This window comes from Myotis daubentonii, chromosome 18, assembly GCF_963259705.1.
Source record: "Myotis daubentonii chromosome 18, mMyoDau2.1, whole genome shotgun sequence".
NCBI lineage: Eukaryota > Metazoa > Chordata > Mammalia > Chiroptera > Vespertilionidae > Myotis > Myotis daubentonii.
In genome coordinates this window covers 22266133-22283453 of record NC_081857.1, presented here as the reverse complement: position 1 = coordinate 22283453, position 17321 = coordinate 22266133, and the positions used below count along the sequence as shown (strand labels likewise).

General features: G+C 34.4%; 1 protein-coding gene across 5 annotated transcripts in view; it reads left to right on the top strand.

The window, feature by feature from the left end:
• Window positions 1–17321, top strand: part of RALGPS2 (Ral GEF with PH domain and SH3 binding motif 2) — a 122169-nt gene that overhangs the window by 51671 nt on the left and 53177 nt on the right. For all 5 annotated transcript variants that reach the window (XM_059673729.1, XM_059673728.1, XM_059673725.1 and 2 more), the window contains 4 exons: window positions 2823–2906; window positions 5756–5845; window positions 10086–10178; window positions 12237–12363. In XM_059673729.1, the coding sequence (XP_059529712.1) occupies window positions 2823–2906; window positions 5756–5845; window positions 10086–10178; window positions 12237–12363 (394 nt within the window). The remainder of the gene's footprint in view (window positions 1–2822; window positions 2907–5755; window positions 5846–10085; window positions 10179–12236; window positions 12364–17321) is intronic.

The window sequence follows — 17321 nt, the reverse complement described above, 5'->3', positions numbered from 1 at the left end:
AGCCTCCACTCTCGAGCCCCACACCAAGTCTCTTAGCTCTTCCTCCTTGGAAGAGTTTATGTCCAGTTTTCAAAATCTAAATGTCTGTTATTTGTGATTTTTTAAATTTTGGATATGATTTATTGACTCTCTACTATAGAAGATTATTTCACTCTCATATATTCTCTTCCCCTCACATTTACACAATTCACTTCCTCTTTTTCCCGTATAGTTGTGTCACAATTTTGACATGAATCAGTAAACCATGGCTTAGTTGTAAAGAACAAGTTATTCTTGGCTCAGTTATTCTTTACAGTTGAGCCATGATTTCTTAAATTCTGTTTTCCTTAAGCTAATAACTTGTATTAGCTTTCTCTGTACTTTCACTAATTTTTCTGCCAGAAGTGAATGTATTGAGTGTGTCCACTCAATGTGTTTAAACACTTCAGATATCTTTCATCTTTCAGAGACTCAAGCCTCTTAGAATCGCTGTCCTCTTGGTACTTACTGTCTGGACTGTTGTTCTTAAGGTGTGCTCAAAGCTTTGTTCCAGGACCTCCCTTTACTGTTAACCTGGGAATTTCAAATATTTTCTTTCTCTGTTGGCTTCTGGTTTCCTGGATCCTATCTCTTTTGTTTCTTAATTTGCTAGTTTGTTTTGATGGAACACATTCTACTAGTTCTCTGAGAATAGGTGCATAGAAGGAAAATTCTGAGACTTGAATGTCTGTAGTATACTTTCATACTTAATGTATATTTTTGTTGGATTTAGAATTCTAGGAATTCTCTTTAATATATTTTATTGGTATTTTGCAGAGAGGAGGAGAGAGGGCTGGAGAGTTAGAAACATGGATGAGAGAGAAACATCGATCAGCTGCCTCCTGCATACTCCCTACTAGGGATGTGCCTGCAACCAAGGTACATGCCCTTGACCGGAATCGAACCTAGGACCTTTCAGTCTGTAGGCCGAGGCTCTACCCACTGTGCCAAACCAGTTAGGGCAGAATTCTAGGAATTTGATGGCACTGTCTCAGTGGTCTTTTAGCATCCAGTGTTGCTATTGAGATATTTGATTCCTGTTTTTCTGTGTGTGATATATTTTTGTTTTGTTTTTTAATTTGACAGATTTTATGATCTTTGTGTCTAGCATGTTGTAATTTTTTTGGTGCTAGGCCTTCATTTGAGTCTTTTTTTCTTAATTCATTGTAATAGGTCCTAGACACATCTTTTCTTGTCCTTCAAGATCTAGGGCATTTTCATGAATTATTTTGTGTATGTGTAAGTTACCTTTTCCCATTTTCTCTGTTCTCTCTTAAAATTATTTTTCTTATTCAGATGTTGACTCCTATGGACTCTTCTAATTAACATAACATTTTTGTTCCTACTCTTAGCTTACTGTTTAAAAGATTTTATCTCACAATTCATATATATATGTTTTAAATTTTATTTTTCATTTCCAAAAGCTCTATTTTTTCTCTGGTTATTTCTTTTTTAATCCTCCTGGTTTTTCTAATGGGAGCAATGTTTATTCTTAGCTATTTGAGAATATTAATTACATGGTTTTGTCTTTTTCTTTTCTCAGTTTTCTTTTGTTCCCTGCCCTAACTCAGTTTCCTGAGTTCTTTTATTTCTTCCTATAGATTCTGGGTTTTTTTCTGGTGGGCTTTGGTGTTCCAGCACGGCTCTTATTTTGAATCTTGGACCCCTTCAGCAGACAAACCTGTGGAACTAAACACTTTTTTATTTATATTCATTCATTCATTCATTCATTCATTCATTCATGTTTATCCTAACCCAAGGATATGTTTATTGATTTTTAGAAAGAGAGGAAAGGAAAGATAGAGAACCATTGCTTGCTTGCTTCCCCAACGTGCCCCGACCAGGGACTGAACCCAAAATCTAGGAATGTTCCCAGACCAGGAATCAAACCCGAGACCTTTTGGTGTATGGGACGACGCTCCCACCAACCAAGACACCCAGCCAGGGCTGAACACTATTTTTAAATGAAAGGAAATAAATTTTGTTAAAATACATATCAAAGTATTTTTAAACTGTTACATAGCAATGTACCTGTTTTTTAATCTATTAAATAAGATCTAGAGGTGAGAGATCATAATATTGATGATTAGTGTGTTTTTGAAGTATCTTGTAATGCAATATGAAAATACATTATTTTTATTAGTGACAGAGTCACAATAATTCTTCTGTAACCTGTAATCACAATAATTGCTAATTCTTCCATTTCATTTATAATGAAAAGGAATGTCATTACAGTTAGAGGTTAGTACAAAATACAAATTTAATTTTTTTTACATACAAGTTCTTGAGCCCTTTGAATTCTATTAGCAGACCCTTTGGGGGATCAAGAATCCCTTAATCAGAGGTTTCATAAACTGCCTGGTCTTTGGTTGTCAGCTCAGAGTGAGGTGCTGGAGAGGGAGAGACAGAGAGAAACATCGATGTGAGAGAGACACATCCATTGGAAGCTCTGACTGAATGGGGCTTGACAACTGGTAGGCTTTACTTTGTTTGGGCTGCGGGATGCTCGGCTTTCATGATCTGTGGATCTTTCCTCTCGGGATTCAAGCCTCGTCAGAGGAGGATCCATCAACCTGCCTGTAGAGCAGAACTCAAGTCATCTGTGTTCGCCCTCATGTATCTGCTAATAACATTCGCTTCTGTGATTTAACTGAATGGTTATAATGTTTGTTACACCTATTCTTACTGAATAAGTCAGTTCTGGGAAGGGATGCAACTGTCTTTAATGTTTTGAAAGCCTTAATATGACAGGGAAACCTGGCTATTTCTTGAGTTTATGTTTAATTTCCAACTTAATTTTCCAGGAGCTTTCAAGTTGTGGATGGAATAAAAAAGAAAAATATAGTTCTGCACCAAATGCAGTTGCCTTCACAAGAAGATTTAATCATGTGAGTTAATTATAAAATTTTGATGTTTAGTTTCATTTTGATGTTTAGTTTCTGAAATATAATTCCTTGGTATGTAATTTTTCATAAAGATGTAGTTTAACTTTACATCTATTCTGGAATATTTTCAGCCCCTATGTTGTCTCTCTGCATAATCTCTTCTTTTTTTCTTCTGTAATTTCTATTGGAAATTTGTAAGAACTTGACATTTTTTCCTACTTGTCTTAACCTTTCATATGTTGCATCCTACCCCTTGTGCTCATTCTGTGTGATTTTCTCAGATCTATAATTTAGTTCACTGATTCTCTTCACAAGTGTCATATCTGTGGGTAATAAATCTCTGTTATTTCTGTTGATCCTTACTCGCAATGGTTTGTCCTCTTAGGCATTTTGTAATTTTGGGTTGAGAGCTCAGTCTGTTGAAGCTTTATCTGTGGGGATTTTGCCACCACCTAGATCAGTGATGGCGAACCTTTTGAGCTCGGCGTGTCAGCATTTTGAAAAACCCTAACTTAACTCTGGTGCCGTGTCACATACAGAAATTTTTTGATATTTGCAACCATATAAAACGAAGACTTATATTTTTGATATTTATTTTATATATTTAAATGCCATTTAACAAAGGAAAATCAACCAAAAAAATGAGTTCGCGTGTCACCTCTGACACGCGTGTCATAGGTTCGCCATAACTGACCTAGATTGAGGGTATATCCCTTCTGATGAGAGGCTTTTGTTTGCTAGTTCCAAGGGCTACCACAGAATTAGGACTAACTATGACTATTCTTTATATTAAGTGTTTTGTTTAGAGAACATCTACTTCTCTGTAGTGAACATTTAAACTCAAAATCCAACTAAAAGGGCAGGTTGCAAATTCTCATAAAAGACTTATTTTTGTCCTCCCTCTGCCAGTGGGTAAGTTGTTTTATAATTGTACTATATATTGTCAGAGCATATAGACATTGTACAGTGCACTCACTCTCCTTTAACCCTCTTGGTTCTATTAGTAAGTGTATATTTAAAACAACCATCCTTACGTTGATGTTTCTTTAGTCATTTTGGTTGTCTGAAGCTCGTCCTCAAGTAGATTACTCAAGAAAGACTCACTGGAACAATAATTCCTGAACTCTTAATATGTTGGCAAGTTTACCTGTCTTCTGTATAAAATTTGATATTGTACTCAGTTTTTTCCCCTCTCAGTGTTGCTGTTGAAAAGTATGATGACAATTAAATTTCCTTCTTCTAAAAAATCACTTTCTCTTTTTGTCTCAATGGCCAAATATTTTTTTTCTTTTAAGTACAGTAATATTATTAAACTATGTCTTGGTATTGGTTGTCTGGGTCAGGATTCTTAGGGGGGTTGACTTTAGCTGGGACTGCCGACTGGGGAGCACCCACACTTAGCCTTTCCCGCCTGGTGGTCTGAGCAAAGCTAGACCTCTTCCATGGTAGCCCAGGGGCCAGGAGAGACTGTTCCAGCATGACCTTGTCCAGGAGGTCAGCATCCATTTCTTTAACTCTGTATTCATCGAGGCGCTCAGGAGCCTGTCCAGATCCAGTGAGAGGTGACAACTTTAGATGAGAGGAATGACAAAGAATTTGTGGTCATGTTTTCTTTTTTTCTTTTTTAGGACATACATTTTATTTATTTTGTTGTTGTTGTTTCCATTTTTAAAAATCATATTTGTCTTAATATTTATCTCACATTAAAATTGATTAAGTCAATGATTATGCAGTTTAGATTGCACTCTCAGTTGATAATTGCTAAGGTTATTGTTAAAATATCTAAAATATAACCTTTTATATATTTTAGAACTAAACTTAGAATTAGGGATAGTTATTGCCATTACTAGGGCAAATATAGTAACAGATATAAAGATGGCTTTGTAAAATATATACATTTTTCTTTTACATCTACACTTGTAAAATATATATATATTTTGACAGTTTACTGATGAAAATAGCAAGGAAAATCTGAAATATTTCTCACTAAAAATAGGTGAAGAAACATGAGGTAGTGGCATCATCTTTTACACTAAGATTTCTAACTACATCCTGTTTTTAGATTTATATAAATTTGAGCCAAACGATAGTGCTTTGATTTTTATTTTTATTGTACATGAGTTAATATGTTATATGCGTGTTACATTGTATCATATAATCATACTATTTTCACCTGTATAGAACATTTAGTAATATTAAATCTAATGCACCTTCTGATGAATGATTTTAAATGTTCTTTTAAAAGAAATCATGACCGTGGTTTCACCGAACTAGAAAGCACTGCATAACTTCTAAAATACAATCTTCACTTTAGAATGACTTGTATGTATTTTTTATGGTATTTTCATTTTATTCAGACCAAGAAAACTGTACTTGGGATTTTCCACACTTAAGATTCTGTTCATTATAAATAAATGACAAGTGGGATTACATAGCCATGGAAAACGTGCTCTACCTAGCATATTTTCCAGTGTCTGGTCTTAGAGGTTACCCAATTCTGCCAAAGTATTTCAAAATACAGCAAAAAACACTTGTATTTGTATAGTGTTCATGTTGCATCACTCTGGCTTCATTGCACTCTCTCAACTCTTTTCCTTCAAAATTTATATTAGCTTCTACCAATTAAAAATAGTAGTGGTGTTTTTATGTGTGTGCACACATATACATACATGTGCATCTTATTCTGTCTATATATGTGACGTGTATACAACATTTGAAGATTAGTTATGTCCTGGTGGTGAGTGAAGGGAAAGAGAAAGCTCTAGGTGGGTCTTCATGTAGCTCTTGTCATTACTGTGATCCTAGTGAGTAAAGAATCTTGCCATTCACCTATTTTTAATTTTTATTTGCAGGTAAGCTTTTGGGTTGTTAGAGAGATTCTTCATGCTCAAACATTAAAAATTAGAGCAGAAGTTTTGAGCCACTATATTAAAACTGCGAAGGTAAGAAAAACTTGTGTTTCTGTTTTTTAGTTCAACCACTCAGCAATGTTTGTGAATATTTGCCTGTGATACTTTATTTACTATTTACTGATGCTGGAAAGTAAGATGTATTGATTCATATAAGCCAGTTTTTTAAGCTGGATGCTTGTTTTCTCCGCTTTTTCCTTTATTTCTCTATTTTTTATATCTTTCATACCTTTTTCTCCCTCTCTTAGAATAGCTGAATGACTTTATTTATTTAACTGAATAAGTAGACAGGTCAGATTATGGTGAAGTCTATATTTAAATATTGGACTATTCTGCAGGTAATTAAGAAAGCCTTATAGAATTCAATAGGAGAATGTATAGCAATTAACTGCTTTTGAAATAGATCATTCTGCCACGCATATGGGGAATGATAAGACTTTATTTTTAAAAGAATAGTATAAATGAGGATGTTAACCAAATACGTTAATTACGTAGTTATTGGGGGCATAGGTAATAAATGCAGCAAGAGAAATGGAACATGGATTTAAAGGACAAGCAGAATTTAGAGAGGAGGATGGAATGAACATTCCACAAGAAGATTCCAAGATTTTATTAAAACTTGTAACAACTCCCTGTCCTGGCCAGATGGTTCAGTTGGCTCGAGTGTCATTCCATACACTAAAAGATAGCGGGTTCTGTTCCTGGTCAGGGCACTTCCCCAGGTTACAGGTTCAATCCCAGGTCTGTGCATAAGTGGGAGGCAACTGATCATTGTTTCTCTCTCTCTCTTCCCCCTCCCTTCCTCTCTAAAAAAAAAAAAAAAAAAAAAAAAAAGAATATAAAACTTGTAACAACTCCAAATTTATGTTAGGTTCACTAAAAAGTGGTGTACTTGTAGCCACATCGTTCTTCTTGTAATAATTATATAACTTAGCTCACCTGTGATGAAGGAAGATAGAATAAAATAAGTATACCATTTTAATAGTTTTAAGTTTTGTAATAACTGTAAAATTACAATTATTGTAAGTCATACCTCTTGCTTATTTTCCTTGAGCTCATGGAACAATTGTATTCTAACATTTTGTGGCACTAGATGGCAGAACTAGCCTTCTAAAATTTGATATTCTGTGGAAATGTCATATAAAATTTTTAAAACATTCTTTGTGGTATGTTAGGTAAATATTGGGTTTTAGCTTATAGAAATTCATGACTTTTCTCCGTAGATTATGAATTTGCATTATTGTTTTCTCATAATTTTGTTAGTTTTTCATGTGCTTGTATATTCTACTCAAAACCACCAAATTTTGCCCATCAAACCTGCCATTATCCTGCTCGTCAAATGGCATTTAGTTCCAATTTAGGCTCTTAGACTTTGAGTTACATTTGACGGTGCTTGTTTTGATCCCAAACCCTACATTCATAACTTTTTGTTTCTCAGTGTCTCTTAAATCCTGTTCTGACTCTCTGCCTTCTACATTAAGTTTGTTACAAAGCTGGCAGGTCTTCTCTTCTTTCAGTAGATTGTATCAGTTTGGGTTCTCTGGAGACAGTAAAATATGTATAAATATGTAATGTATAAATTGACTTAAAGAATTGACTCCTGGGTTTGGGTTTGGGGTTGGGGCTGGCAAGTGTGGCATCTGTAGGGCAGATGTCTGCCTCCAGGCAGACAGCCTTGCATCTGAGGCAGGAGTTGAGGCTGCAGCCTGGAGGCAGAATTTCTTCTCTAGGAAACCTCAGTTTTTACTCTTAAGGTGTTTCAACTGATGTGATGCTGCCTACCTGATTATAGAGTATAATCTTTTAATTTAAATGATCCGATTGTAGATGGTCCATCTACAAAGTATTTTCATAGCAACACCTAGATCACTGTTTGATTAAATAACTGGATACTATAGCCTAGCCAAGTTGGTACATAAAACTAATTATCCATAAACACAAAAGAGTATTTATAAAATTTATTTAAGGTATCAAAACAATGATAGAGTGAATTGCCTTGTGCCCACTGCCCACTTTAAATTCCCATCTCTTCATATGCAATCCCCTAACCTCCCACTACAAAAGGAACCACTTCCGTAAATTTTGTTTGCTCCTCTTTTATACTTTTACTATATGTGTGCGTGTATCCCTGGATAATATATTGTTGTATATGATTTTGAATTTTGTTTAAAATGAATTATTCCATGATACGTTATTCTTTCACAACTTGGTATGTGTTTTTTTCACTCAGCAGTGTTACTGGGTGGTTTTGGGTATATCTCTGTTGTATTCTGTTGTTTGCATATACCACAAATTGTTCAGTATGTTTTAGCTTGGGTAGTTTTTAGATTATTGCTGTTATAAACACTGCTGCTATAAAGCATTCTTGTGTGGGTCTCTTGGTGCTTATGTGAAGGTGAAACCCTAGAAATGCATAGAGAAAAGTCTACCTTCAAAGAAATGACAGACCAGTAACCTTTCATTGAATCTGATGAGAATGAACATTTTTTATATTTTGGCCATTTAGGGTTGTTGTTTTTTTCCTCTGAAATGTCTATTCAAGATCTTTGAATAATATTCTATTATGGTGTTGGTCTTTTCTTTTTTTAGGAGTGTTTTTTAATATGTAACTAATTTCTAGTTTTCTGTTATATACTTTGCATACATCTTCCTATTTGTGGCTTGTCTTATCATTACTCTTTTCATGTTATCTTTTGACATAGATGTTCTTAGCTAAGTAATAAAACATACTCATCTTTACTTAATTTTATTGTCTTCTTTAAGGATATTTCATTTAAGAAAGCTCTGAGAATTTTTTTAAAAAAATGGATTTTTAATTAGCCTTTAAAAGTTTCATAGCTTGAGTATTTCCTCTATGTGGAGTATATTTAATATATAATATGAATGAATTATACATTCCAGTTCATAATTTTCCATGAATAATCATTCCAGCAGCATTCTTAAAAATCCTTCTTTCTTAACGCTTTCTTTATTTTATTTTGTCTGACAGCATCTTTTTATCACACTTGTTCTTGAAAAAATGCTATTTCGGACTTACAGGTTGTTTGTTTGTTTTTTTAATGTATTTACTCTGTTTAGGATTCCTTGAGTTCCTGGCCTTAGGAATGACTGTCTTTTAGTAATTTGGGAAAATAATCTGCCATTGCATCACAAATATTGTTTCTACCCCATTATTTTTTTTAGTATCTCCTAAAAAGTGAGATAAATGTTGGCCTTTTTGCTGTACCTTTCATGTCCCTTAACTTATTTTAAGAATTTTTAAAACTCATTGGCTTTTATGTTGCATTCTGGATAGGGCCTTCACATTTAATCTTCATTTTATTTGAGAACAACATATCTGATGTTGTTCTCCATTTGTGAGTTCCTATTTCCTTGTGTTTTTTCATTTTCCTTTTTTTTTACTTGTGTTTATATTTCTTGAAACCTTATGGGAATTCTTTGAGACCCGAGTTAAGGTGGCATACTAGGTTGAGTTTTCTAGAGAAACAGAACCCTTCTCTTCTCTTTGTTCTAATGTTCAGAACAGGCATTTTGTCTTGGAGTCGCTTAATAGGGCGTAGAACCATTTTAAATGACTGATTTTTATATAGGGCTCTTGGGATGTCAGCATCTCATAGTATGAGGAAGTCTGGGAATAATCACAAAGTGTCGAGTAGATGTCTTGGCAAACTGATGGAACCTATTGTTAGGTACAAGTTGTCTGCAAGGAGACTATAAAAGCAAGGTCTGGTCCTGGGAAGCAGGTGGATGTCCAAGCATGAACAAAGAACCCTGGATCTGGGGATTCAGGCAGGAGGAAGCAGGAAAGTGAAGAGGACTGTCGAAAGCAGGTTTGAGCTCTAACCCTGAATAATGGTGGTATTGAGTAGGAAACCAAATCAGGATCCTTTTCTTGAAACTCAAATCTTAGGACAGAGGCTTAGTAATATTTTAGTATAAGGAAGGAGACTGCTTGCTGGATACCAGGGTGCATGATCATACCAGGTGAACTTGATATCAGCCATATCTTTGTTTTTGTTATTATATTACCCAAGTAGAAGTAGATTGGTTCCCAGAGCTTGGGGGCAGTGCCAGGTTAGAATACAGAATTTCTGTTGAGGGCCAAAAGCAACTTAGGGGTAAAATTGAGGTGTTCTAAAGATAGATCTTAGCAATGAGGGTGCTAAGTATGGACACTACCAATGCCTAGATTTTACTTGTTGTTCATCTAAAGATTTTTTTTTGTATTAATGCTCTTTATTTGTCGCCTCTTCTCTTTTTCTTAAATCTTCAGAAACTGTATGAGCTGAATAACCTCCATGCACTCATGGCAGTGGTTTCTGGCTTACAGAGCGCCCCGATTTTTAGATTGACGAAAACATGGGCGGTGAGTAATCCTCCTTAAGTTAATGAAAGGTTAGACTTCCTATTGGAAGTAAAGATGTATTCGTTTCTTTTGTAGTCCTTAGTGAGGTTAATATTATGATAATAGATAAGGATTTTTAAATTACTTTGTCCTCTGTTCTTTGAAACCTACATTTTTATGTCTCAAGTGTTTCAGGAGGCTAATCTGATAATTTTGGGATAAATTACAACTTGGTGCTTGTCTTTATGCATCTAGACAATACTGTCTTTCATGTTTACTGATGGGAAGTGTAAATACATTTAATCATGTAAAAACTATGCTTTTGGGAAATTTTAAGGAAAATCTAAATTTTAAGTTTCAAAAAATATACTTAGTTTCCATTAATTTTTAGTCAACTTTGGGGGTTTTCCTTAGGAATAATGGAAAGCCTGAGAGTTGGCATGCTGTTATGCAGTGTTGCTGCACATTCTGATATGTTAATCATATTTGGTTTTATTACCGTGATAAGGTCAGGATGTGAATTTTTACATCTGCAAATTTATATATTTCATCTTTGAGTGACATGATACTGACCTCAAGCTTTCTAGGTATTTTTTGTTTAGATTTATGTAAGTAAAACTTTACATTTAATTAAATGTGTTCATATTTAATACTGTTCTTCAATGTTAAAGGGGTTAGCCTAGTGTCACTTTCACTTTTCATAGTGTCTGCAGACAGATGTTTCTCGTGAAAACCAGGGTAGATGTCTATATTGGAAAAACATTAGTATGGAAGAATTTACACTCCTCTTTATATTTTAGAAACACCTGGGTGAAGGGTTTTCCTATTTTAAAATTTATTTTTCAATAATGATGTCCTTATTCTCTTTTCTTAATTTGAATTTCATGGAGGAATGGAAATGATTATAAATATGCAGTTATGAATTCCATCTTTGAAGTTTTGGGGGAAAGAATTATACTCTGATTTATATTGTGGTTTAGAAATGAGCTACATTTTCCTCAAGTTAATTTTCATTTTCCTTGAAGATATTTTTTTGTCTCCTTCATGTATTTGCATGGAAAAGATTTTTTTTTAAATTCAATAACAGCTCCATTATTAATCTAAATAAAATTTTTGGTGTTTATATTAAATTTTAAAATAATCCATACTGTACCAAGCACTGTGTAATTTGCTTGACATAAAACAGTAAGTGATATAGACAGTCCCATTCTTATATAGCTAACAGTCTACTGGGAAAAGATAAACTGTAAATAAATAAATGATGTATCATAAATAGTGATGAACGCTCTGAAGAAAAATAAAGCAGAGTAAATGGGACAGAAGAGGAAGGAAGTATTTCATATAATATGTTGTAAGAGAGTCTCTGATAAGTGAGAGTTGGGGAGAGACCTGAAGGAATTGAGAGAGCCATTCATGTGGATATCTGGGAGAAGAGAATTCCGAGCAGAGGTAGTAGCCAGTACAAAGCCCCCAATAATGTTCAAAGAATAGCAGGGTGGTCATTGTTGACAGTGGAGTAAGCTAGGGAGTGGTTGATGTGGGAGATGGCATCGAGTTAGATATTGGAGATGCTATTTGCTGATATTCAGGGCAGTGTAGATATTTTTTGGGCGACTGACCTTGCTTTTCTTTTACTCTCCTTGATTATCTTTATGTTTTTCAAAGGGCGCACACAACAAATCTACCCTCAAGCCTCTTAAAACAGTTTCAGTTGATTATTCAACTGTGTGGATACAGCCAGTGGTCAAAGGGATAAAAGAAAAAATGTCAAAAATCCAAAAATGTAAACCAGTTTACAAATATTGTGGCCATAGTTAAATTTGTCAAGAAAAACTTGTCAACAAAAATTGCTTAACCATTTAAAATAGCAAAGATGGGAAATAATGTATTACAATTTACTAACTTAATGATGTTATGTACTTGTCTGATTTTGTCACTTATGTATTACCAAAATATAATTAAAGAATGTATAACTTTGAAATTAAATTTAAATTTACAGTAAATACAACACAACTTCAAGTCTTTGCTATAATAAAATGGGATTTAGAAATAACTTAGGCTTTTCTGTTTGTTTTTTAGTTACTAAGTCGAAAAGACAAAACTACCTTTGAAAAATTAGAATATGTAATGAGTAAAGAAGATAACTACAAAAGACTCAGAGACTATATAAGTAGCTTAAAGATGACACCCTGCATTCCCTATTTAGGTGAGTTGACATCACCGTGTGTTCATTATGCCTGGTTGTTGCTCTGCTTAATCAGTATTTATATAAAATTCAAGATAGTTTAAAAGTGTTTGTAACCTTTAAAGAAATTACTGGGATTATTAGGCTGAAGAGATTGACTAAAGGAATGTGTTATTACCTGGAATGTATTTTTATATTAAATTAGCCTTTGCCCTAAAGATTTTTCATAGACTATCATTTTCTGTTAAAAATAGACCCGTATGGTAAAAGAATACATTTTAGCTATTTTGTAATGCTTTTAAAGAATAAATCAGTAGTTTGCAGTGAACTTTAATGCTGTAACAATATTTAGCATTAACTAAAGAAATTGACCAAGAGATTTATTGAATTTACTTTTAATATCATAAGTTCATGTTTTATACAGTTGGCAGATGTTTTAGGGTGTATTTTGAAAAGTAGTCTCAGTAATATTGGTGTTACTGTTTTTCTGGATGAAATGAATTGTTTGGCTGGGGGAATTTTGCTTTAGTGCTAAGACAAAATAAATCTGTATTTGATATATCACTTGACTAAAGATTTACCTCTTTACTGTATATTTTACAGTATTTATAAATTCCAAGAATTATTTAAACGATAGCATTATAAGATTATTTTTAACAAAATATGAATGTTTTTTAGATGTTTAAATAAAAAGTTTCAAACTGTCCTTTAAAAAAATGTGTGTGTAAATTTAAATATAGAAAATGCTCTATAGAATATATGTCTAGCAAAAATTAAGTTGGTTTGATCCTATATAGAGAGTAATGAAATGGTAAACATTTCTTTCTTGCTAATATCCCTTTTCTCCCATCTCCACTCTGTCTTTTATGTAACTACTCATACCGATTTTTTGATAGCTATTTTTGAAAGTAAATCGAAAAGCCTGTTATGTGTTCAGGAGGTGCTGCAGTGTCATCTTTGATGCCTTTACATACTGTGACGTGGAAGACAAAATAGAGCCAGAGGCAGTGATACTCATTCAGCCGCTATAGAGCATCAGGCTTAGTTTGTCAGAGAACTAAGGGACCTCCTAGGATTCCAGTGAAATCGGGAATGTTGTGCACCCTATGTCGAAGGCAGATACCCCTAAACACAGTGTAGATAATGGCACTACATACCAGAACAGTGTGTCCTGTTTCTTTGATAAATGACTCAGAGCCATCGTGAGCATGACTGTACCAGAGAGCCTCTAAGCTGGATATTAGGAGAGACATTCTGCACAGGTCCACTTTTTACTGTAGCCTTGGCTGTGTCAGTCTTGAAAATGTAATTTGGGGAAGAGGAGGAATAGAGCATTTAAAAAATATCATCAACGTCTTCAAACTTTATAAAAACTTTTGTAGCATAAAGAGCATTTAACTGACAATTGACAACCCTCAGTTCCAAAACGGCACCACCACACTAACTTTTCACGTCATTGAACTGTCTTCTTGGAGCCCTGCTCTCTTTCCCTAGAAATACACACAGGACCAGAATCATGGTCTTTTTAAGGCTGAATGGGACCACAGTGATCTCTTCTTTACGTTTTAGAACACAAAGGTCCAGAAGGTGGATGACCTGACTCATAGACCTAAAATCTAGTTACTACAGACCCTCAATCTGAAGGTTTGATCTAGCATCTTTCCAATTATACCTGCGAAGCTCTTGTTCTAAAATTTGCTGGTTCTGTGATTGTTTTTTTTATCATTGAAATGTTTTTCTCAAATTCCATAATTTGTATCTTTTAGAAATGGAAATCAGTATTATTTTCTATTGAAAAAGAGAAAATGGCAAAATAATAATAATTCTGGTGCTCTCACGTCTAGTTCAGGGCCTTGTTTTATATTTTCCACAATGGAGACTTCAGGCAGGATTTGAAGTTGTCTCTGTGTGTGCATATACATGTACTCTTGATGCGCATACAGAGAGAGAAGCGTGGTTGGAGTTTAGTGGAATCTGGAAAGGTTTTCCATTAAAGAATATACCTGCTTTCTCCAAACACTGATCCCTGAAACAAACACCGTAATTATTTCTGTGGGTTAAAGCAAAGGAGGCAAATATTGCGGTGCAGAAGTTAATTTGGAGAAAACAGTAAAACCATTATCTTTCCTGTGTCTTTAGTTTGGTGTCCATTGACTTTCTTCTCTCTGGTTTTGTTTAGTCTTGTATGCTCTCCTGGCCCAGCATCTTCCCTTTCACTGTCACCATGTAATTTCTCCTTCATGCCTAAGCCAGTAAAAAAGTCACCCTATTCCTCCTTTCTCCTTGCTGCTTTCTTTTGCTCAGCATGTATCCCTCTTCACTTGTAGAAATTTTCCCAATAAGGTCACCACTGACTTCCACGTTGAAGTATTTAATAAGTATTTCTCAAACCTCATCTTAAATTTGTGAGGTTGATACTAGTTATTTCTGCTTCTTGAAATTCTCCACTCGTAGCACCTGTCTCTTGGTTTACCTTCTATATTCTGGCTTTTGTTTTAATGGCTCCTCTTTCTCTGCCTTTGTCTTAAATCTGTTCTTCTAGAGGTGTCTCAGTCTACATTTTTTCTTATTCTCTACACTCATTTGGAGTGGTCTCATTCAGATTTTTCCACATATCACCTGATGACTCTCAGATCTAGACTAGACTTTTATATCTAGCTGCCTATGTAATTCCTGAGGCCTGATAGCATCTTAGGTATTCAGATACTGATTGCATGAGATACCTGTATTAACTCTAAGTCAGCATGTCCAGAAATAAATTCATCATCTTTCCCCTTCCTCCAAACTGGATCCCCATCTTATCTCCCAGCCTCATGTACCAGTGATCATGGTGTGGCATTGTTTACACTACTCCTCCACACTAGAAACCTGGGGGGTTTACGGAATTTCCCCTCTTCATCTACTTCTCATATTCTCTGTTGAAATGAGATGCGTCTTTCTGAGGGTTATCCAAAATTTGAAATCAAAAGGGGGGAAATGGCAAAGTACTTAGAGGATATACATTTTAATATCTATATAATTTTATATATTGGAAGTCTTCATATATTATTCATCCCTTTATTGGTTTGTGAAGCATCTGAGGCTGTGATGTAATTGTGCAACATTTGGCATAAATATTTTGGTAGACTTGTGAAAGGAAAATGAAACATTTGTCAGATAAATTATTGTGACTCAGTTTAGCTTATTTCCACCATGAAAATCTTTTTAATATAGTGTTGATTTTGTTTTATAAAGCAGATCTTGAAATTAAATGTATTTCATCTATCAGAACACACATGCTTTTCTTAAGGAAATGTGAAGCATTTTCAACTTATACAGCCGTGACTACCTGATTTATTTACATCATAGACAGCTGGTTCTTTTTTTCATTCCTGATCTTCAGTTCCAGAGTGTTCTGAAGAATGAAGATTTAACAATAGTTTACATCTTGGTAATATTTACTTTGTTCATATTTTGTTCTAATTTAAAATGAATTAGGGTCACGATTTTTTAATTTAACTTGTCTTGATTTTAGAATCCTTTACCCCTCATAAGAAACAATTGCCAAAAATGTCAACATTTACAAGATGCTGTATGGTTGATAGGACAGAATTTACTCTGAAGACATTTGAAAGATAATATTTATTATGGAAATTGGTAGTTTCTGTTTAACTGTCCCTCTTCAAGCATACTGAATTTGCATAATGCTACCCTTTATTCTTTATGTCTGCAAAGGTTCATTTGCAAAGATGTATCAACCAGAGGAATCTGTAGTGCCTAGAGAGAAGGTAACGACTCATGGCATGTTTCTCAACATGAGAGATGTGATCCAAACGCATGGTGTTTGCCCCTAAAAATCATGATCAAAACCGACCATTCTTTGTGAAACTTGAAAAAGGAGGTGGAGATTTATATGCTGACAAACTCTTTACTTTGATACTGCCAGATTTATCCATAATTCAATGTGGATTCAATTCTACAAAGTAGAAAATGTTTTTTTGGCTTTCAATTCATCATCCCTTGAAAAGTTGTCTCTTCTGTTGGTTCTCATTCAAAGTAAAAATTAGCCTGGACAGACAATACAGTAAATAATTCTTAGAGCAAGGATACAGTTTTTTTGGAGAGGACTAGTTTGGCAAATCTCAAGGAAAAAATTGTTTTATATGAGAATTATTGCTTAAAATCTGAAAATCATTAACAGCATTCATTTGTTCTTGTCATTGAAGAACAATCTTAAGGGGTTTATGGAAGAATTTGGCATAGGAAGTTTTACTTTGCTGGAGAGGAAGAAAAGCAGAACATTGTGCAAAAATAATTTAGTTGTATGAAACCTGATATCTTTCATGTGCATTTTCTAGCCTCGTTTCTATTTTACGTAATTTTGGGAAGATGCAGTAGCTCAACTGGCTTATGTTTTCTGGGAAAGAAAGCATACAGGGTGGGTCAAAAGTTGGTTTACATTGTTTGTATGGAAAATCATACAATAACAAATAAATAATAATACAATAATAAAATTCAAGTTTTACGTACTCACAACTATAAACCTACTTTTGCCCCACTCTGTATTTCTAAAACTCTGGCGATAAGTAAATTGTTGCCGTTCTATAGATTGCTTTCTATTAAGTGGAAGCCCAGTTTTTGTTAAGCTTCTACCCTTCTGTGGGACACAGATACCTTGTTTTGGTGTATCTAGGTATGACTCCTTGCTCTTGTAGAGAGAGCTCCCCCTCCCACATGCACTTAGTTTTTATTTAATGTGTTAGATTTTCATAATAGCTCCCCCTTTTATTTTTTTTGAGAAGAGAAAAGCTGTTTTTAGAATAGCCCTCTGTAATGCAGTGCCCTCTCCATCCCGTGTTCTCTGAAAAGCATCATTTTGTTTTCATCATGATGTTTGCATTAATCTCTGTCCCCCTCAGCCGTGTGTAAGCCCTTCTTCTTTTTTCTTTTTTAATCCTCACCCGAAGATATTTTTCCATTGATTTTTAGAGAGAGGGAAA